The sequence below is a fragment of the Engystomops pustulosus genome, chromosome 2 (genome assembly GCF_040894005.1).
Source record: "Engystomops pustulosus chromosome 2, aEngPut4.maternal, whole genome shotgun sequence".
NCBI classification, from domain to species: domain Eukaryota; kingdom Metazoa; phylum Chordata; class Amphibia; order Anura; family Leptodactylidae; genus Engystomops; species Engystomops pustulosus.
Window position 1 is genome coordinate 160,757,231 of NC_092412.1, and position 24,114 is coordinate 160,781,344.

At 40.1% G+C, this 24,114-nt stretch overlaps 1 protein-coding gene across 3 annotated transcripts in view; it reads right to left on the reverse strand.

Annotated features, from left to right (window-relative positions):
- SYNRG (synergin gamma) overlaps positions 1 to 24,114 on the reverse strand; it is a 63,316-nt gene that overhangs the window by 23,825 nt on the left and 15,377 nt on the right. Inside the window, exons 5-12 of one of the 3 annotated variants that reach the window (XM_072137159.1) lie at positions 23,071 to 23,176; positions 19,507 to 19,618; positions 16,235 to 16,288; positions 14,057 to 14,253; positions 11,626 to 11,871; positions 9,680 to 9,801; positions 7,441 to 7,565; positions 3,218 to 4,129 (exon numbers count right to left, since the gene is read on the reverse strand). In XM_072137159.1, coding sequence (XP_071993260.1) covers positions 3,218 to 4,129; positions 7,441 to 7,565; positions 9,680 to 9,801; positions 11,626 to 11,871; positions 14,057 to 14,253; positions 16,235 to 16,288; positions 19,507 to 19,618; positions 23,071 to 23,176 — 1,874 coding nt within the window. Of the gene's footprint in view, positions 1 to 3,217; positions 4,130 to 7,440; positions 7,566 to 9,679; positions 9,802 to 11,625; positions 11,872 to 14,056; positions 14,254 to 16,234; positions 16,316 to 19,506; positions 19,619 to 23,070; positions 23,177 to 24,114 lie in introns of all 3 variants that reach the window. The other 2 variants (XM_072137158.1, XM_072137157.1) reach the window with 2 other exon arrangements.

Here is a 24,114-nt window from a genome sequence, read left to right on the forward strand (position 1 = left end):
GTTTTGGTTGTAGCTTGGGCACTCTGTCTCCAAAAGGTATGCCATCAGTTCCCTAGGTTGTCTGATCGATCCAGTACATGGGGCAGTATATGGGGATTTTCATCCTCATTCATTACAATTAGCACATTGTAATGAATGGGTTAAAACGAGACAGCCTTGGGACTTCGGAAGACCCGAGGCTGTCATGGCGACGGATTACCGTTCTCCAATGCCACCACGGGAGCGACGATACGCGGCAAGATTGCGGTGCCCATGCGCCGGAAAACGCCCGCGATCGGTGCTAGCAATATGCAGAAAAGACTGACCGTCTATGGAGAGGGCTCGGCCCGCGAGCCCTTTCCATGCACCAGGACCCGATGCGCGTTGGGAAGGGTAAAAGAGACCTGTCACCTGTAAAAAAACAACACTAGGAGCTGCTTACTCATTTAGAAGGTATATTTTAGAAGGAAAAAGATCACAGTCACAGTGCCTGGATCCATAAGCAAATGTCCCTGAATTATCATGCTGGATTTTAATGGTAGATTTAACAAGACCCAACTTACACAACACCGCTCGTTAAAAACGGACCTCTCCACCCACCATGATTACTGGTGAAGTGCTCTGTATGCTGGTCATTCAATGTACTTTAGTCCCCCAGACTGCAGTGACCAACTTTAAGGTGTCTATAATGAAGCTTTATTTTTAATCCTAGATACCATGTCAACCAAAAATTTTTAACATCCAAATTGTCACAAGGACTAAAAAATTAATTTTGGAGGAGTTACACTTACAAATTTAACTTGGGTGCTATGGGTTTGTTCTTAAGTCATAACAGGTATATTTAGTATCTATCTGGTATGTAACCCGATGACTGCCTGTAAGAGGGGAGGGGCAAGCATCACTCCCTTCTTCTCCTTGCCAGCGCTCCCGCCGTGCGGGCACACACTTTGTTTGCATGCACCCTTAAGTTTATATAAGGCAGATCTTATTTTGAAGAATTTTAAGTGGATCACAAAAATCCATGTAGTTGCTGCTAACAAAAAAAACAAACTTATTTATTAAATGAATTTTAAAGCACAGAAATTGCAGGAACAAGTCTGCTATGTGTAAATTCAACTTGCTCGGATCTGATGGATGGTTTTTCCAATTTTTATGTTGGAAAAGAACATGCAGCATATAGTAGTGACCTTTCCATTGTGAACTTTTGAAACTTAAGGGATTCATACAAGCTGGATGGGTGGCAGACTTTGTGTGAAGTTTCAGGATATTCGGATGGCAGATCAGGAAAGCATTATAGTGACGTCAGTCAGAAAAGGACTTGCACTCATGCTTCAAAAGGTTTTGATTTTGCTTGATGACTGCATGACTAAAGACTTTTTGCCCCTATGAAGTTGAGGTAAGTTTGCATAGGCCAATGTAAAGTTTTAAAAATGAACAACTAAACTTTTTACAAGCAGAAAGCATGATCGAGGAAAATGTTTTAACTTGATGCATCAATTTGGGGCCAGTTAAGACAGGATAAACCGTAAAACATAGGTTTCTTGCACACGTCTGGGTGCTCACCCGGGTGCTACCCACTCTTCCCCCATCCATAGAAAGTGAAGCATCAGCTGCCATAATCCAGCAAAATATAGGACATGTACCATATTATGCATGACGGCTGCCTGGATAGGTCATGGGGAAGTGAGACAGTGTGCTTACCGAACCACGATCAGGCGCCATAGACCTCTATGGGGGCCGTGATCCAGCCACAAATTTTACAGCAAGGTTATATCCCCCATTACATACGTGTGCATGAAAAACGTAGGGCCCAAGAATTGATAAATCCCTTGCCATAGCACAAAACGGTAATGTTATTTTGTTATTGCTATATGAAATGATTAATATTGATAATGGACTGATTGATTAATATATGATTGATATTGGACTTCTATATCATTTCCTCATGGTTTATTGGATCTCTGCTTGATCTCCTTCTATAGAAAGCTTCTAGGTTTACTTCCAGTGGACACACAGGTGCATGAGCCGTTAGTATAACACAGCTCTGATTACTCAGAGATAATAATGGCTTGTGCACCTGTGTGTCCATCACATGACCATGGAGAGATTTCTATCCACTGGAAGCAAACTTTGCTTGCTCTCCTGCTGTAGAAAGCTTCTAAGATCTAGAAAAACATGAGGAATTATTTGCTGAAAGTGGCCAACCCCTTTAAGAAAATACAAATAGCCTAGAAAACTAATGGAATATCTGGTCTAACACCATCAATGAATTCAAGACTTATTCATAAAGAATCTAAATTCATACAGAAATGTTATGGAGTATACAGTAGCAGTATCAGAAGCTAATACTAGATGTGAAACATGGAAAGATTTACCTCTTCCACGTTTTGGACCCAATCTCGTTTTAGCTGGTAAATCGTATTAAAAAATACTGAGCCAAATATACCTTAGCAAGCCTCCCCCCAAAATCTCAGCTTGGTGCCCAGATTTCTGATTATAATATAAACGTTAAATTTAATACTAAAGCACATGTTACCCAATCTCGTATAGCATTACCTTCATATTGTAATATATTAGCATTAAAGCGCCGGGGATTAAGGACAAACCCATAACAAAATTGCAAACCTTTCCACTATGGTTTTTTTCATCCGCAGAAGAAAAGTGACCTACCACTTAATGCTGCGGATATCAACCTTGAATTGCCAAGATTGGGCTCTGTCCACCGACCACAGCATTATGCGCATCAGAAACCAGTTGATTACAGCTAGTTTCTAATGCTTGTGGAATGGCTTTGCAGTTACCCATATATGGCAGAGCAGTAACTATATAGGAGTGAGTGTCAGCCTGTGTGGGCAAGTTATTTCAGTTAATGTCAACAAGTTACATAGGAAGGGTTCATTACCCATACCGACTAATAAATGTTACATGCTATACAACACATAGTCTCAGAGGAAGTTATATCCATGTGTTTCATGGATTGTATGAAGAACAATAAATAAATGAAAATGTTGATATTTAAAGTAAATTCTCCTTGAATAAATATGCTAATTATTATAAGCTGCTAAATACAACAAGTAAATAAATAAATAGATAAGGTGTTATAGTAATACTGTGCACAAAGAGATCCTTCATTGTGACCGAGAACTGAATACTGCATGAAGCTCACAAATATCAAACACTGCAGGCATTTATCTAGACCTACCTCAGCACTACCAAAGTAATCTGACCAATTCCTCACCTGCTGCAGGTGGATGCTGACCACTAACCGTTGGCAAATCCAGAGAACTATCAGACATAACATGCTTCAATTCCCCGCCCATATCTGACAGCTTCATGTCAAACTGGATGGAAAGGGCATCTTCAGAGTCATCTTTTCCAAAGCTGCTGCCACCGATGGAGGGAAGATCCAGCGACTTAATAGACACGGAGTCCTCTTTCGCTTGTTTAAGAGCAACAAACTTATCCACAAATGACCTTTCTGTGTTGTCTGCGGAGGTGAATTTGTCATACTGGAATGTAAAGTCATTACTTTTTGTTACATTGCTTGAATCTTTTGTTTCATCAAGTGTCACTGAAGAACTTTCCAGACAAAGTTGATCAAATAATTCATACTTATTAAAGGAGTTTGAAGATGTGGGCTGAAGGGTGTGGGAAACAGCAGCAGATGTTATTGTGTCAGCTGAGCCGGCCTCCAACTTAAAGGCATTATATTTGTCATCAGAACTAGAATTAATGGTTACAAAGTCAGCAAAGTCATTTTGACAACCGGTTGTTGTGTTGGTGGTAGGGCCAAAGAGCGTAAAGTCTCCAAAGTCATTAAGCAGAGAGGAATTTTTAGTAGGTGCAGTGACAGATGAGGATGGTAACAATGATGATGAAGATGATAATGAAGGTGGGGGTACAGGCAAAGGTACAGGCTTAGACAACTGAAATTGCTTGGGGAAGCTACTACTGGTCACTGAAGAGGAGAACGAATCAAGATCGGAGGATGGTTTTATTTGTGTTGGAGATTTCTGTTGAGGATAAGTGGGGAATGGAAGTGATGACTGGGTTTCTCTCAATGGAGTATCTAGTGGAGATATGCTGTCTGCAGTCTTGAAATCTGTGAATCCATCATCTGCTCCAGACTTGAAGTTTGTGTAGCCATCTCCTGCAAAATTGACAAAAATATTTTTTTTTGTGAATGCAAATCACATTAAATGAAACATTGGCATAGCTTAGGACTACCATTTTTACTGGGGTTTTCTGAACCCAAAACTATTCCAGAATTTCCACAACATAGGTTAGCGCACATAGATATTTCCACATGGGGATGTGTTCATATACAGAGATCAGCAGTTACACCATGACAACCACTGCATTGTGGCAAGGACAGGAAGAGGACTTCCTGTCAGCTCAGCCCATGATTTGAAGACACAGAGCAGTCAGTCAAAAGAAGGAGGCGTGGTTCACTGGCGGCCTGGAGAAAACGTGACTCTTCACCTCAGAAACTGACTCTTGTCTACACATCATTAAAATGGCTGCATTTAACGTACTGCCCAAGGGGCAGATCATTTTAGGGGAAATTGGGAGGATGTTTAACCCTTTGCCAGCAGGTATTACTGGTATGAGGGGTAAAATTCTGGTAACAGTTTGTTTTTAATTGGAGGCCCAATTTCAAAACTGCACCCCTCACACTATTAAAAAAGGCTTTGAGGGAGTTTGTTAACCCTTTAAGCGTTTCACAAAAAATTCAAGAGAAATTAAGTTTTGATGTTTTCAGTTCAGACATTTTCAAAATGGCACATGAAACACTTTGCAATATATCTCAAAACCAGACATCGCACAATTGGTTTTCAATTAAAGTAGTTGCCCATGAAGATTTAGCAGTGTGGATGGCACTAGCTGAGCAGACACTTCATGACTCCTCTGTGCTGACAATTTGCTTAGATCATCATGGTACAGGTTTTAGCTACATTTTCATTCGGATTCTACTAATATCTAACTCAAAGAAAAAAAATATATATCCGTTGCATGACTCTGATCTTTCTCATAAGACACAATGACACACTCTGTTATCTCAACTAATCAAAACACCACACAATCAACTGTGCGATGCCTTCCCCACTCCTTAGATCAAGACTGTAGTTTGTACAGTCCTCCCTATATCACCTAAAATTAGCTGCCAGTGGGGCACTGTGAACTGAACAGATGTTTTTCTGATATGCAAATTAGCTTTTCTGACTCATCTCTAGCAGAAACGTCCAAGCTACCAGTGAAACCTGCCCCATTATTCTAGCTGACAGCTCAGTCCTCTTTTAAAAAATCACTGCTCTGCCTCCTTGTACTTAGAGATGGTCTGCTAATATTCAACTACAGACCTGTGCACAGATGGGAAATATTGTGTCAATCTTTTTACACGGTGCCTTGTGTTACATTCATGACATGTGACCAGTGACATCAATCGCAGGTCTCTCAGCCGTCTAAGAATAGCAAACTGTACCCCATGTATGCAATTTTAAGAAATCACAGCAGCTTCCATGGAGGATGGAGAGGAGTAGAAGTCCATGGAGGCAGATGTGACTTTATGTGGTCAGATACATGCATGGGGTACACTTTGCTATTATTAAGATTCTAAAACAGCGACCAGTAAGGAGGCATAAGGCATGGCGAGCGTTAGATGGTAGGGACCGGCCAAGAAGGACACGCCCCCCACATCTGATGCCAGGTAATAAAAAAATAAAAAGGTGATTTATATGGATGCAAGCAAAACAATTTCTAGCTAAAAGGTTTTTAGCAGGGTGTCAGTCAGTTAATAGAGCTCTATAGGAATCTGTCACTGGCTGCATATGTGCAAATGTGGTGACCTCTGCGGTCAGTGCTCAGCACCGTACTAGTAATCTATCGCTGACATCCCCGTGTAATACCTGTGGTCGGAGTGAGCCCTGACCACGGATGTTAACACTAAATGCGGCGGTCAGCACGGCTGCATAATTTAAATGGCTGCAGGAAGATAAGATTCCCCTTGCTCAAATCGACACCCTCTGCATTTTCGGGGTCTGAGCCAAAACACCGTCGATACTAAGTGCCTGTAAGATCCTGTTACATAGGAGACCTTAGAGGCAGTGTGTCAGCCTAAGCACCAGCATAGGCGGACACTGCTAATACCCTGCAATACAACAGTATTGCAATGAACAGACAATCAATTCATGTCCCAAAGTTAAACAAGTTAGGAAGTAAAAGCGAAAAGTTTTAAATAAAAGACTAATAAATCAAAAAGCCCCAAAAGACCCATTACACATGACATTTACGTATACAATTTTAAAAACAATGAAAATCACCAAACCCCACAAATGTAGTATTGCCACGTCTGTACAATAAACCCATAGCCGTGCCATGACCAGTACAATAAAAACAAAATTATACCCACACAATGAATGCCGTAACACACACACACACACACACACACACACACACACACACACACACACACACACACACACACACACACACACACACACACACACACACACACACACACACACACACACACACACACACACACACACACACACACACACACACACACACACACACACACACACACACACACACACACACCTCAAGTCAAGTCAATTCTGAAATCTCGAAAATGCAGAAAAACGATTTGCAAGCTGCGCAACATCAAAATATATTATTCAGACATTTCAAAAAGTATGAAAACTTAAAACAGACATATGGAAAATGTTATTAATGTTAACTAATTTAGGTGGTGAAACCATCTGCATAAAAATGAGATAATTTTGAAGACTGCAAGTATTTTTTTGTGACTTTTGATGATATTTTCAATGCTACCATTTTGTTCACTTTAGCAAAACGAGGCATCTTCGGTTACGGGGTTAAACACCGGGAAAAACAGTTGTTATATTTTGATGCGCACATTTTGGGACATGGGGATACCCAACAGGTTTATAATTGTTAATGTTTATTAATATCTATACCAGTTCTATTAAATAGGGGGGATGATTTGAATTTTTACAATTTTTTACTTTTACTTTATTTTTTTCCAGACGCATTAGGATTCTTTAACCCTAGATTGTCTGACTGATCCTACCATACTACAGTAATAATACACAGAAATAAGTCACTCGTCGTTAAGGAGTTAAGATATAAACTGGTTATATCCTACAGTGGTTAAAGAACATGAAATTCAAATAGAATAATCAGCCCTTTTATATTTGTGGACCAAGTTAAGACAGAGGCAAGTATAAGTTCTTTTGTCGAAGTCACAATAGCTGTCAGAGGTATGCCAACTCTGTACACACTGGACTGATTGAGGGGGCTGGATGCCTTCATCAAATCAACATGAATCCAGACCCCGATCGCAAGATGGCTAGGAATTAGTTTTGTAAAAAAAAAAAAAAATTATATAAATAATAATAATAATAATAATAATAATAATAATAATAATAATAATAATACCTGTAAAGTTTGTTGTGACTTCCACATTGCTCTTCACACTGAGGGTTTTAAATACTGCATATTTATCAGCCATGGTAGAAGTTTGTGCTGCTGTCCCAGGAACTGGAATAAGTGGAGTGGGTGCACTTTAAAAAAAAAATAAATAAATAAAATTACACTTAAAATCAAACCATAGGCTACCTAATCTGCAGGAAAGAATTTGTCACATGATCAAAAAAAAATTATTTAAAGGGGATATTTACCATCAGAATCAAGCATGATAAACCAGGGACACTTGCGTATTTAGGCACTGACTGTTTGGTACGTAATAATCTTATATTTGACCTCAGAATTTAGAAATACACCAACAAATACTGCTTCTACAATCTTACATTTGTTATCAATGGCCTCCTTCCTTCTAAAATCAACATTATGATAATGAGAAATAAGGCCTCACCAGAGCCAGGAGCGCAAGAATCAGCTCAGGTTAGTCAATATAAACAAGTATGGACGAGCCAAGTAAAATGAGAGGAATATCCATTTTGTACATAGAAGTTAAGGTATGTGTAGGTGTGTGTGTCAAAACTCGACTTTCCGACGACCGCGCAGGCTCTGACGCTGGCCACCGCTGCTATAATATTATGTATGCTGGCCGCACAATGTCAGCAGCGGCTAATGCCACAGCTTGTGCACCAGACCTGACACAGACCCGCCATTGCTGGACAGATGGCGGAGAAGACCTGCGGGGGCGTTGGTAAGGTAAGTTTTGACTTTCAGACAGGGTCTAGTGAAAGGCTGGCTGGCTATATAATAGGGCAGGGGTTATACTACCAAAAGTGTAGAAGATACAGGAGTTACTCCATTCTTTATATAAAAATAAACCTCCTAAAACTTTATTGGATATGTTAAAAAATAAAAACAGGCACAATTGATGTAATCAGAAAATCTAATACTATGGTCCGACTGTACAACAAATTGGGTATATCAGCCAACTATACAAAAATACCTCCCAAAATAACTCTCATATCTAAAGTTGCATCTCATTACACAGTAACTAGTATAGATACTAGCGGTGGATATATATGTCATAGACAAGTTTCTCACCCATATTGTTGCTATGTGGTCGCCCGCGGACTCCCCAATGCGCGTTTTGCCCACGCTTCCTTATGGGGTATGGAATAATGGGGCAGGGTGCTTGCTATATAATGGGGAAATGCTGGCTGGCTAATGGGGCAGAGGGCTGGCTACATACAGGGGCACAGGGCTCACTACATAATGGTGCTGGCTATATATTTGGGGAATGGGGATGAAAAGCTATATACTGGGGAAAGGCTTAGACTAATGCATTTCCCACACTAGGCTTATACTAAAGTCAAATAACAAAATTCAAAATCAAATAGAAGGTTTGTGTTCAAGCGAGTAGGTGTAATATCTGCCTGAAGTAGAACACTTAAAATTCAATTTTATTGTACACTTTTAAAATGAGGGCCACTCTTCAGCCACTAAACAATCAATTCAGGCTTCCAGTGTGCATAGGGGAAAATGAGACCTAGGATAATCGAATCCTATCAGATCCCACTCTATCACAGTATTGCCGCCACACTGAACTAAAGTGCTAATGTGAAGCAGTAGTAGGTTAAGGGCATGTGTGTCAGTCAGCGAGATTTAGATATAGCCAGTTTAGCAAGATCTCGCTGTCATCTATTCAAGGCACACTTGAATATGGGAGCTGTGTCAGAGGCATATGGATGCATAGAAATTATAATTATATATTATATATATTATATTTTCTATGCATCTATATGCCTCTGATGACAGCACTGTCATGTTAGTGCCACAGTCGCTTTCAACTTAAACTCAACTGCAGCATTAGGTGCCAGCACCAATCATAGGTGTTAGCGGCAAGTGTTTCCTGTATACTATAGCAGTCACCCACCCTGCATGGTGAGGGATCAGGCTGAGAGTTCTGTCCATTCAGCCTTTATACCAAAGCACTGTACAATGTTTACAGGTAAGGCTATGCCAGATTTCATCCAGAATGAGGCAATGAATATCCTGTGCAGTATTGTCCTGATTTGTCCAAATTTTGCACTGTAAAACTTTTAGATTTCTGTTCATCTCACCCCTTCGATCAGCAATTTACAGAACATTTATTATTTCCCCATTTGAAGCAGGAACTTTTGCATGTTACATTAGATTTAGGTATAGTAATTATATATTTATATTGCCATGTATAATCATTACATCTACTGTGTCTTACCTGTTAAAAGAAGAGGAGGATTTTGTACTAGTACTCTGGAAATCAGAGAAGGAATCATCAATAGGTCCAGATTTAGAAGCATCTTGAAATTCTTGGAAATCATCATCATCCGCTTTAAAAAGCTATAGATGTAAACAAGACACTTTTGAGATGCTGGTTAAAGGCTATGTTCACCAGTAAAACCAACTTTATGTTATTAGAAGTATGATTTATCAATTTAAAAATGAAGCAAATTTGAAAAGCCTTTATTAAAATAATGTCCCATTGTTTAGAGATGCATATATGCTGCAATTGCCCCCTTTCCTATTATTTCTCCCTTACTTCTTGGTACAGATGCAAGAGAGGATCTAACTGCATGCTTCCACTAACCAGACTTTGTCATTTCTGCTTTGGGCAGAAAAGCATAGAATCATTATAGGAGCTGTAGAAACTTAATAGAAGATTTATAGAAACAATTTTAGCTTCATTGGCACAGTATGAAATGCAGTTAAATGCAACAGTCGCCATTAATAAGCTGATTAAACCCCTACCAATACCTATCAAATCCATCCTCCTGTTCGGTGTATAATATAATATTTATGTATAGTAGGGTTGCAAATCTCAGTACTTGTACAATTTTTTCAAAGTGAGAACGGTCCAATACCAGGTTTCTGTAGCTTGTGGTACTCAAAGACTTCGGTTGTACAGACTCGTTATATCTGTCTGCAGAGGATTCTGATAGAGCTCGAAAGACTGTGCTGTGTATCCTTTTAACAGATATGTCGGGTTAGTGGCAGAGCAGGGACTATGTCATCAGGGAAAAATCACCATCTGTCCAAATATGGCGTCTCTACATCTCCCCGGGCTTCCCCCGACACAAGGTTCCAAATTATGCAATTAAATAATATTTTGCCCAGTCCAGGATTTGAACCCACAACCTCCACATGCCACATAGATACAGGACAGAGCCTCGATCCACTAGGCTCTGGTCTTAGTGGTTTTTGATTCCCTGTGAGACAGGCTTAATACAATTGTATAGAGAGATGGATCTTCTCAGAGATCTCTATTTATATCATCAGATTATTTATTATTTGGCATATAATACAGTTAAATGAATAAAAACATATAAGAAAAAATTCAGACAGGCATGTCCGCTGCTCACCTGAGAAAAAAAAAAAAAATGTGGACATGATGTCTGTGTTAAGACCATACCGTATCGGTTTTTTTCATGTCCATACGCCAGCCATTATTTTCACATATGCTAAAAAAAACTAATGGGTTTCTAAGCTACTGCTTGCTGTGCTAGTTCCCCAGCAACATTTAAAAAAATAAATAAATATGACTTCATTGACTTCTATGGATGTACATAGTCCATATGCGGGAAAATATAATGCATGCTGCATTTTTTTCCCCCACTGTCTGCACATCAATGAAAAAAAAAAAAAAAAAAATATGAACAACCTTTACAAAACATATACTACACTGTCATAAAACACTACAGCTCTCCTTGAAAAAACCTCGTTGACCATTACTGATCGCAAGTGTTTCAAAGCAGACTGAGCCCCGCTCCCATTTCTAAACACAATGTAAATGCCCCAAGTGACCGCACCCTAAACATTCAGATAACACCTTTTTTCTTTTCTTGAAAATATTGTATCGGTATAGAGTATCATATCGCACTCAAAATGCTGGTATCAGTGCAACCCTAATATAATACATACATACATACCATCCATCCATCCATCCATCCATCCATCCATCCATCTAAACAATATACCACACACACGCAGTGCTGCCTTGGACTCTAACTAAAAAGAAAAAGTCCTGCCGAAACAACCATCTATATATACACCACTAACAGTGGTCCTAACAAGGTATGAATCTAAATGTACTCAAAGCAGACAAATAAATAAGGGCTAGAATGTAGAAAATCTATAAGTGGGACTACAGGAAATATTGGTGCCTACCGGTTGAGTGAACAAGGGGGTTGTGAAAGTGTGCTGGGTGACATCAGCTAGAGCAGTAGATGCACTCTTCAGTGTGACTGTTGGCTGGCTAACTTCAAGAGGCTTAGCCATAGAAGGTCTTGACGGTGCTACATGTCTCTGATCCATGGTGCTAGGGAAAGTAGCTGGAAAGCTACCCAAAGTTGGTATTGGCGCAGATGTACACTTGTTCAGCATATCCATATTCAAGGAACAGTCTCCTCTCTGCTTGTAAACATAAAAGATAAAGGTTTAAATGATTATGTCTATTAACAGCTGACTCAAAGACTAACAGTGTGATATGAATGGGCTACAAAATACATAGGCTGTAGAAATGGCAAACAGCCCACTTTGATGGATCCAGTGGGATGCTAACAGCGACACAACACATTGGCAATATGTTGGTTCTATTCAGAAGTTCAAAATTCTGTCCAGTAAATCACACACATCCACTGACTTTTTTTTTTTGGTGTAAGATGCAACTAATTTTAAGTAACTAGGTATGAAGCTCAAGCACAGAACCTCCAAAGTAGTTTTCAGTGCCACAACAGTTACTAGAGAGGCAACGGGAGCTTAGGGAGTTTAATTGGCTAACTAGAACCCTTAATTCTTGCGCTTCTTTCTATGCTTGAACATTGCATTAAATATAAATTGGCCATCACACAATTAATATCATATATTAATAACACTGGTGTTTATTTAAAGGGAACCTATCATAAGGAGCCCTTTTACTGGCTCTCCCATAGAGAATAGTGTACAGATTGCCAAAGAGTTTTTACACGGTCTTAAAAAAAAAAAAAAAAAAAGCTAAAAGTTACATCAAAGTTTACCTTTCTGTATGCAGAGCTGTGTGTACCTAGTCCCAGGAGATTGGCCAGTGAGGAGTGGTTTCCCCCAAATCTCCGGAAACTGCTTTGTAATGCATGAATTAATTAAAATTAAAGGACATCTATCCCCAGGATTTTGGAGTGTGCCCTCTGGCAACATCTGCTCATCTTCTAGCGTTTTATGCAGGGGTGTAATTCTAGCTACGGGACCAGTGAGGCGACCGCATAGCTTTGCCTCTTCCTCCGGGGAATGCCCCCACAGCCAGCCCGACTGCTCCACCGGTCCCTGTCACGTGACCCGACATCACGACAACAGGTGCAGTATGGAGGAGCTGCCAGTTGCAGTCTGGATATCTTCACTTCTATAGGTAAGTATATACACTAAATAGATAGCAGGCCTTCAGTGTAAATTATGATGGTTGCCATCTTGGCGGCGAGTATAATCCACATCTGTATAGGAGGGGAGGTCGCTGCTGGGACACGTTATTAGTGCGGGGAGGTCGCTGCTGGGACACGTTATTAGTGAGGGGAGGTCGCTGCTGGGACAGTCACTTAGCAAGTTTGTTTTAAAATGGTTAACAAGGGTGTTTCAAGGAGTTTTTATTTTAATACAATATATTTCCTTAAAAAAAAACATGCCCTGTTTAGTAGATGGCACTCATTACTAGGGCCAAGGCCTAACGTTAGCCAGTAAAAAAGTCTAACACGTAGGCCCCTTCCACACTTGCATTGCAGATCACCTCAGAGTCTGATCAGGGTGCGATCAGGGTTTGGTCAGTGAAAAACTGACATTTTGCATCAGAGTTTGTTCAGGGTCTCAGTTTTTCACGCGCATTTCAATGCATTTTCAATGCGTTTTTCACGCGCATTATCTGCACGTGACAAGGACTCCGGACTGAGCTCCATCTTTTCTATGGCAATTGATGTGTGAAAAACGCATTGCACTTGCGTGCGTCTCAGAGTGCAATGCGTTTTTGATGCATCTCCATAGACTTGTATGGTGCGTTTTTCACGCACGTGACTTGCAAAAGTAGAGCATGCCGAGATTTAAACGAGCGTTGAAAACATGCACGTGTAAAAAAAATGCAAGTCTGTAATAAATGGGCTTTTTCAATGGGTCAGAGTGCAATGCAAGTTCTGCGTGTCAAAAGCTCCTGCCAGAGGGTACACATTGTTGTTTCCCCCCTAAGGTCGTCATACATGTCTGTCCCACTCCTCACTGGCCACTCCCATGGGACTAGAAACACAGCTCCCCATACAGAAAGGTAAACTTCAAAAACTAAGCAATGTGTGCACTATTCTCTATGGGTACATGGGGGAGTTAGAAAAAGAGCTCCTGATGACCGGTTCCGTTTAACACATGTTAAACAGAAGACACATATATTCACATAGCTGTGTGTGCTTGTGTGTGAGTGGATAGATAAATGCCTCTGGCCACATTGCTCCATGTTGCCATTAAATGCCTCAAGCAAACAACCTTTCTGTATGGAGAGGGCTCAGCATGTGAGCCCTCTCCATTCTCCCCTTGTTGCCCACTAATATCATTTTGAAATTTCCAATATTAATCAGATGCCATTAACAATTACCTGTGCAATGCCTATCATAGCAAGGACAATATAAAGCTCTTCTTTTGTAAGTTTTCCAGGAGTGGTCTTATTTGCCATTGCCCAAATCTGCCCTAAAGTTTCCCGAGGAAGACCAGAGGACAGGAGAATTGGATACAGCTTGGCTGTGTCGATTCCGGAAGTTGAAAGCGTTGATTCTAAAATGTTTTTGTAAAGGTCTATGGGGGGAGGGAAAAGGGGGGAGGGAAAAGGAAAAAAAAAAAAAAAAAAGTGTATAGATCAGTTGCAGTATATTAATATTTTCCTGTAAACACCATAAAACAATATAAATATATTAACATGAAAAGATCCAAGCAGCCAGCTCACTCACAATAGGCGTTATAGTTACAGCAGTCCTCCCTCCCACCTTGGGTTCAGTGCACATGAATCCACACCTTGCCGGATGGCTGACACAATTCTGAAGCAAAAATAGCGATCCAGCATACAAAATATTTGCATATGCCCTTTGAGATTTTAAAGAAGATGGATTAAACTGAACATTTTATATTTCTTTGAGTGCTAAATGGCTATTTTTGCTTCACAATATTGACTAAAAGACTGTGATGCCAGAGGTTTTACATTTTACTTTTTGTTAAGCCATTAAGGCCTCATGCACTTGACTGTATATGTGGCCATGAGCTAGATGCAATAGAGGTATATAGTACACAATATCCACTGGGTTTGCTTCGATAGCGTTTGCTTCTATAGTTGTTTGAATAGGCCCTTGGACGACTTGATTTTAATTCAACGGTAAAGTTTAAATGATGATATAAAAAGTATTACATAGTATAAAAAATATTAACTATATTGAACAAACAACACGTTCTGCACACGAACTGAGCGCTTCCTCTGGTTCCTGACTAACATACACAGTGTAGTACAATTTAAGGCAGTACATGGCAGCTGAAAGGCAAGTATGAGGCGAGGCGAGTATGCACTGTCCGGATGTAAACGAATCCAACAGCGGATTGTGAGAACATATTTTATATCTTACAACAAGAACCTGATTTGCATAATACATAGGTATTACGATACCTAGGAACTACAAATGGAGGGCAGCCACGTTGTAGAACTACCTTTTACGGAAGCCGATTGGAGTTAAAAAAAAAAAAAAAAAAAAAAAAAAGAAGAATCGTAAGGACCTGTCAGACGTGGTGATTGGAAACACAGGGGGCGAGTCGAAAACAGGCTTTTTAAATGATGTTAGGGTACTGCATATTATTAATTGGGGTATATTGATTTATTGTAGTTATTGTAACAAGAGTAGAAAGTAAAAGGACGGTGGAGAAACTTGTATTTATAGACGGAATTTTATTCAACAAGACTATTTGTTTATAAGATGGTCTCGTTGGCTTCACGTCTACAAAACAATAGGAATCCATTGGATGCAGTCTCAAGTATGTGGTCAATCGGCATAATAGAGATGGAATATTTTGTTTTGGGGTGAAGAAGTGAAAATGTCAACACTTTCTGCTGCAATGTTTTGACACACCTTGCAGCAGAAAGTGTTGACATTTTCATATTTAGGGACATGGAGAAACATTCTCCATTTTCCCCAAGTAATTATATGACTGTAACCATTCAGCTGCCATGTACTCCTTTAAATTGTACTACACTGTGTATGTTAGTCAAGAACTAGAGGAAACGCTCAGTTCGAGTGCGAAACACGTTGTTCGTGCAATATTTAAATTTTTTTAATCACTTAATTTTTTTATACTATGTAATACTTTCTATACCATGAATTAAATTTACAGCGGAATTAAAAACAGAGTCGTCTATAGAAACAAACCCAGTGGATATTGTATTTCAGGAATTATTCTCCCAACCTGGAGAAAGGACTCAGAATATGGCTGCAAGAGGACGCCAAGCAAAAGGTTTCATACTACAATATTGCCATATCATTTCACGGGGGGGGGGGGGGGGGGGGATTGCACTATAGAAGCACTCCTTTTCTCCAAATATGGTCCACAATAAGAGTGTGGCGAGTCTCACCGCTCTGACTGAGCTGGGGAGATGCTTAACTTCTATGAAGATGGGAGGAGTGACTGTTAACCCCCCCCCCCCCCCAATCTCCACTTGGCCAACACACAATATCATTTTTTTAAAAGAAAAGATTACTACAATACTCAAGAGAGACTTAATACAATAAAACAGAAATACCTGGAACAAGACTGTCATTAAAAATCCAGGAAGGCAGCATTGGCTCAATGACATCTGGTTTGGAAAACATCGGAACGCTTACTGTTTAAGTGGAGAAATATAAAAACACACAATTACTTCGTATAAACAAGAAAAGAACAAAAGAAGATATGTATATACAAAGTTTAATTTTTATTTAGCATTAAAAAACTAGCCCCAAATATAAGGGGAAACCACAAACCTCACTTACAAATGCCCGGGTCAGAAGAAGTTAAAAGTGCTAGAGCTTTTTAATCTCCCATCATCAGCAATGGGGATTGTCATGGCACCAATTACTGATGAAGAAATTAAAGAGAAGGTAAAAAACACCTTAAACTGAGAAAATCCCCTGGCCCTGACTGCCTTTCTGCCACTTATTACAAAAAAATTCCTTCATATTCTACTTACACACATCTGAGCCTACTGTAATGCTCTTCTCAAGAGCGAACAAATGCCCCAGCGCATGTAACAATCATTCCAAAGCCAAATAAAGACCCCCTCCAACCAAGCAATTACAGACCCATCTCTTATTTACTTCCATCCTAACCCAATGCATAAACTACTTTCTCCCAACACTAATTCATAGATAGCAAGTCAGCTTTATCCCGTCCCGCCATGCTCCAGACAACATTAGAAAAAAAACCTGAACATTATACACTCAGCAAACCATACGCGCACCCCCTTACTTATGCTCTCACTGGACATAGAAAAGGCTTTTGATACTGTCCTCTGGCCATATTTTAAGTTATGGAACATTTTGGATTCCCATCAGATTTTGTCTACTCCCTTGAGCTTCTTTATGACCAGCCAACAGCTTACCTCAAACTCAATTCAGATTGCCAGGTGCACATGGCAAGCCTGTCCTCTGTCACCTGCTCTTTTTGCTCCACTACCTGTGACACTTATAAAGTTAGCCTTTTCACAGACAAGCTGCTCCTGTCAATCACCAGCCCCCACACATCCCTGCCAAACCTATTGCATCTCCTGAACAGCTTTAAGTCAGCATCTGGGCTAAGGGTAAATATGGACGAGTCAGAGGCCCTCTGTATATATATCCCGCCTAGGACACAGGAGGCCCAGGTAGATTCCTTTGGTTTCAAAATACAGGCCCTCCACATCTTGGCTGGGTCGTATCCACACAATTAAAATGGTGACCTTGCCGAGGTTTTTATGCCTCTTTCGATCCCTGCCCATTCTAGTCCCCTTACGAACATTCAAACTTATACACTCCCAGGACTCTAAATTTGTTTGGAATAATAAAACGCCCACGGATACCACTCTACACTATGTTTGACCATAAAATGCCTGGGAAGCTTGTCCCTGCCCAACTTCCTCCTCTATTACAAAGCAGCTGAAATAGCCCAATTTGCCTTATAGCTACCCTCAAAAACATGCCTAGGTGGATCACACTGGAATCCCAATTACTCCAACCAGTATCCTTACCAAGTCTGTTTTGGATGACAGGGACATTGCCACCAACTGTACCATCATCACCCTTTTAATTTCACTCTTTAAAACGGTGGCGCACTGTTAGATTTCAACCTAAAACTTCAATCCAAATCATTCCTTATTGCAAGTTTCCATTCGCAGATCGAAACCACGTTATATCCACAAACCACCTGGTACGTGCATCATTTGTGGCTCAGGCAATCGGCTCATGCATGGGGCCTTGAAATCCACAGCATTGTGCATGAGCCCGTGTGCTAGATGCAGAAAATAAAAAACTAGTACACCTCCCCATTCTCACATCATGTGTTCATGTAGCTCAAGGCCTTTTGCCCACGAGCTATTCACTTGCATCGTAAGTTTGTCTGAATGTTCGGCCCGAGCGCTTAGAGACCAGAACTAGGCCGGACATTGAGGCGGGCGCTTCCGATGCAAGTAAATCGCCTCACACTCACTTGTGGGCAATAGGACCGATTTAGCAAGCTCTGTGTTATAAAGAAATTATTATTATTAATAGGCCTTAGGATAATTGCATATGTAGTGAAATGGCTACCCTATTTCCACTGCAGATTTTTCTGTGAAGTGTGTAAGGGAATTTAATAAATCCCAACACTATATTGTTAATGTATTATGCTGTAGATTTTATACAGGTAAAAGTCAGAGTAACTGGTCATCCGTACCGCTGCACTGTACCACTCCCATGGGGCGCAGTGTTCCCTTTGCCGCCTAAGGGGGACGTATATAGGTCGTATATACGCCCCCCCCCCATATGGCCGTCTGAATGTAGCCTTAGAAGGTGGTAATGTGTTTGTTTTATTCTTATATATAGAAGACAGTATTTCAGTTATATTCTTTATTGTTGTATTTTTCTAAAACTGTTCTAGTAACTTTAAGTACATGGGAGGCAGTATCAATCCCTTATACATGTGTTGTACATGTATGGCACATAGGAAAAGTAAATCTTCCCTGCTTGTGTGTTTGTTTCATGTATTGTTCCTTTGTTTCTAGTTCATCTCCTATTGCCATTCTTTGCACATTAGGTCCTTGTTTAGCATTAAGGCAGAGTCTACCAACAATGTGGTGTGGAGTAACAATACTGAACATTTGCCTTTGCTTTATGAAGTTTGCATCGTCTAGCAACTGGATGTAGTCTTGAGCCCTCACTATTATTCCTAAAAGTCATGTATATTCTTGACATTTTGGATTCAAATCAGTCACAAATCATCTGCAAAATAACATTCTGATAAAAACACATCAGACGTTTCTAAACATGTTTAGGGGAATTTAGGACGATTGAGTTAAACATTCAATAAGGCCTCATTCAGACGGCCATCTGTGGGGATGTGTATATGCGGCCGCAAATTTGGGGGCCGCATATACGTCCCTTTAGACGGCAATGGCGGCAGTACAGCGCCACACACGTTTTGCACCGATCCGCACCATACACGGGGAAAAGATAAAGATAAAAACATGCTCTGTCTTTCCCAGCGTCTGCGGCCGTGCACCGCTGTTCTTTCCCTCCTGTGCACAGCAGTAAGCCCGTCCGGCAGGCATACCGCTGTGTGTATGTACCCTTAACATGTTCTTCATTTATTCTAGAGTGGATTTAACTGCACTGTGTGAAGAATTAAAAAATACCACTTGTAGTTTGTATCACAATGTTTGAAAATATTTTTTAATCAGTCAAGACTAAACATTTTGCTACACCATATGAAAAATAAATAACTCCCATTTACAAAACTATTTAGCCCAACACCTCTAACAGAAGAGAATTCAATGCTTTTGCAGTTAGTAGTAGAAGTTTATACCTGGTTTTATAGCATGCAGCACAGGTTGGGGGTGCATTTTTGCATCTCGAGAAAATCCATCCAAATTTCCCCTAATAGCTTCCATCGCATCATCTCTGCATTTTTCAGTGGTCTAAGGACAAAGGGATTGAAAAAAAAAAAATTAGAATTATCACAATTGCTCTCTGCTCCCTTCGGCTGCTTTCACACGTGTTTCAAAATGCAATGGAAACGACACAACAGCGGAGGAGAGGAGATTTGCCCAATTACGTAGTGTTAACAAAACTTAAATGTTAATGTAATGTGCCACATTTATAAAGCAATATGCGCCCGTTTTCAGGTGTGGATGGCACATAAATACAACAGCACGCTGGTTGCACATAGATTTATAAAGTGTTTGTTCTAACATTGTGTGGCGGCTACACTTTGTATGCCACAACACAGCGGACAGAAAGGTGTGTTCCAAGGATTATTCACCCCGGCTGCCACATTTATGTCAGAAGTCCGTTAAACTGAGCAAACCAGAAAAAAAAAAAACTTGGTGCACTCAGTGTAAGCACTTTGGGCGCCAGCAGGGTGCGTCAGATGCATGAAGAATGTGCTCTGGTCTTCGTGAATCTGGCACACTCTGGACCATAGTGAGGGACAATGCAGTCTACCTCACTATTACTTAATATGTGTCAATGTGCATTAACGTAGTGTTAACAAAACAAAAGCATTAAAGGAGGGCCTGTCACCTGCTGCTTACTGAAGTAAGCAGCTCCTAATGCTACAACAGATGCAGCAGTGTAACACTGCTAGCGTTATCGGAAACCTCAGACACTGCCGAGAAGTACTCTAGAAACACTCTCAAAACGGTCTGGCGTATTCATGAAGGGGCGGTCCGAGGACTGCCGAGTGTCAAGGGGCCATCAACGCCCCCTCATGAATACGCGTCAGTGTTTCCAATAATGCTAGCAGTGTAACACTGCTGCATCTGTTGTAGCAATAGGAGCTGCTTACTTCAGTAAGGTGACAGGTCCTTTTTAACATCATATTTTGTTAACACAACAAAATGAGGCAAATCTCCTCTCCTGAGCGGTTCTATTGCGTTTCAAAATGCAATGGAAAAGTAACTTGTGAACGCTCCCATCAGATGCTTTTCCACATGTTGGAGTTGGAGGAAAGTGTGTTAAGATGTTTCAAGAGTATTACCAAAATCTAGTACCTCTAATAGTAAAACCATGGTATTTGGCTGTAATTGTATTTGGGGAAAAACACCATCAGCAGAGAGGCAGTTGCTGTAAATGGCTTACTTCTTGACTTTTATATAGGCCTTTATAGGAAGAGAGCATCAAATCAAAAAAGGCACAGCAAGTGTGCAACACATCTGGTCCAGTCCAAGCATAGTTTTCAGGTGTTCCCGTCTGTACCGTCGAATACACCTATTAGTGTTTGGGGTTACTCAAATGTTGCCATTACATTCCTTTTATTGCCATGATTTTTGCAAAACCAAGATGAAAAGCAGTGCCTTAAAGAGACTTTATATCTGATTGGCTATGGTCTCTTGGGATGCTAAAGGAGGGGTTGTACATAATAATATTGGCAATCCCCAACCCTAGAATAAAGGTTAATAATGTGATTGGTGGAAGTCTGAGACCCCCACTGATCACAAGAACGGTGAATGGAATGAGGGAACTCGAAGGGAATGAGTACCATACTATTCCTCAGGAATTGTGCGTCATCAAACATGCCAGCTATTATATCAGTATATAAAGGTTAATAATGTGATTGGTGGAAGTCCGAGACCCCCACTGATCACAAGAACGGTGAATGGAATGAGGGAACTCGAAGGGAATGAGTACCATACTATTCCTCAGGAATTGTGCGTCATCAAACATGCCAGCTATTATATCAGTATGTAAAGATTAATATATGGTTGTTTGCAATAGCTTGGGGGAGTAGTATACAAAAGGGATGCACAAGATAAAAATGTGAGCAGTACCAATAGTCGGAGTTAGGCTGGATATTTGTAATTGTTTACTAAAGAATAAGATGCTTCAAAAGTTCTGGTTAGTTGCAGGCAATCCCCCACATTCACTATACCAACTACTTGAAGGCAAGTACAGTACCTCTACTGCCATATATAATATGCCGTAGGACAGAGAGGTTTATTTGTTTTCCCATATCCCTCTTTAACCCCTTCACACTCTGCAGTGGATATATCCGTCACAGAGCTATGAAGGGTGTATGAAAAGGGCTCTTCATACAGAGATGGGCTTTGCTGCATATCGCAGCAAAGACCCATCGCCAACACCCGCGGTCGGTGTATACTCCGATCGCGGGTGTCAAGCTCTTCTTTGCTGCCGGCAAAGTCGCCGGCGGCACTGAAAGCAAGGCGCCGCCATTTGTATTGCAGTATATGGTGGGAACGATATGATCATTTAGGGTTAATGTACCCTAGATGGTCTAAGAAATAGTGAAAAAAAAAATAAAAATTGGTTATTGACGGCGGTGACCTCCGAGACGGGAAATGGCGCCCAAATGTCAGAAATGCGACTTTTACACCTTTTAACATGACATAAAAAATGTAATGACAAGTGTTCAAAATGTCGCACAGACCTCAAAATGGCTTGAGAAAGCGTGTTTGAACACAAAACGGACCGTCGCGGTAAAGAAAGCATTTTCACATCATTCTGGTGAGTGCCACATTTCCCCTTTTTGTTTTGCCTGGTAGCAGTGAAAAAGTCGTCTCATTTCGCGAAATATGACACCTCACACAGCTCCATACACCAAAGTATCAGAAGATGGCAACATTTTTTTTTCCTTTTTTTCGTACACGTTTGTTGAATTTTTGAAAATGTATTAAAACGCAATAAAACCTGTATAAATTTAATATCACTGCGATCACACCGAACAAAAGAATAATGTAGCGAAGAGTGAAAGTCGTAAAAACTGAGCCCACAATTTTCCACATTTGGAATTTTTTTCCTGCTTCCCAGTATACGGCATGGAATAAGAAATAACATGGGAAAGAAAAATTTGTTACGCACAAAATGAGCCCTCACACAGTTTTTTTACACGAAAAAAATTAAAAAGTTATGGATTTTTGAAGGTGGAGAGCAAGAAATGAGCGGAAAAACCCTGTGTTAAAACAGGGGTTAAACAGTACAGATAGGAAGGACAAGTGTTAGAGAAGGTGTGGAGATTATTAGAGGTCATTATTGTTTTTAGCCGTCTATTGAATATTTTGTATAAATTATGCATGGTTTCAAATGTTTTCATGTCTAATCTGTATTTTTGAGAAGCCACGGGAAGCAATTTCATTTCTCTTTGAGGATTAATAGATTCCTATTCTATTCACTTTCAGTTCTGGTCGCCAAACTAAGGGCCCTTAAAAGCTCCTTTGCATAAAGAATTTTCTCTAAAAATAGACTGGTCACTGACAAACAGAAAATATAGGTCTAGAAAGCTTTGACAGTGCTCTACAAAATTCTATATTCAGTTATGGGCTGGTAGGGCGTTTGCAGGATCTACAGCGCACAGCTCTGGTAAGGGGGAAAAAAAAAAATTAAAAAACAACGAGCTATGCATGTTGAAATTTACTTTGGGTTTCACACTGCTTAGCAATCTCAACTTCTGCTTCTGTTCTTCAAATTGTCTTCGCTTTCTTTCTTCTTCTAACATTTTTTGCTGCTGCTCAAATCGTTTCCTTAAAAGAGAGAAGAATGATTAAAATGGAAGAAAGTAAAACTACAGAAACAGTATCCTTATGTAAAAAAAAAAAAAAAAAAGTGTGCTTCAATCAATCATTCGCTGTTGTACCGCTATGTCTTGGATGGCTGCCATCATTTTCTCACGACTTTGCAAAAGTATTTTTTTTATGGGTAAACATGATTTCACATTAAGGAGGCAATGCTAGGTATTTTATTCCCTTCAGACTGCAACCATCTATAAAGTGACAAAGGATAGTGGTGCATATGGCCAAACAGGTCTTCACGCCTCTTCCATTGATAGAAACTGTGTTTTATTCCTTTTGTCTAGAACATGTACAGATGGTAAGTGCTTTATGCTTCAATGAAGGAGGCAAGAAGCCTTCTTATGGATGAAACACTGTACTTTGGGACATAGCAGCTAAGCTGGATGGTAAAATGGGTTAAAGGGGATCTCTACAATATTGGTATTGAAGACATATCCTTAGGATCTGTCAGTGTCAAACAATCAGCTTTCCAGCATATAAGCTAAAGGCAGAAATCATGGCTGCATCCCCAATACATGGATTGACTTCATATCCTCTTAACACCAGTGCTTTCTTTGTTCGGGAATGGAGGAAACAATCAGACCAATAAATTCATTGCTGGCTGCTCTCGTTCCAGACGAGCCAGTTTTTGCTGCTCTGGAAGCAAAATTAATAATAATCATCTTTATTTATATAGCGCCATCAAATTCCGTGGCGCTTTACAAATCATAGGGGACATATACTGATATAATATTACATTACACAGAACAAACAGTCATATGGAACAATAGGCGTGAGGGCCTTGCTCGCAAGAGCTTACAGACTATGAGGATACACAAGAAGTTGTATAATGGTCCAGCCAATTTTTTATAAGAGAACAATATAAAATGTAATAAATAAGTTAATAAATA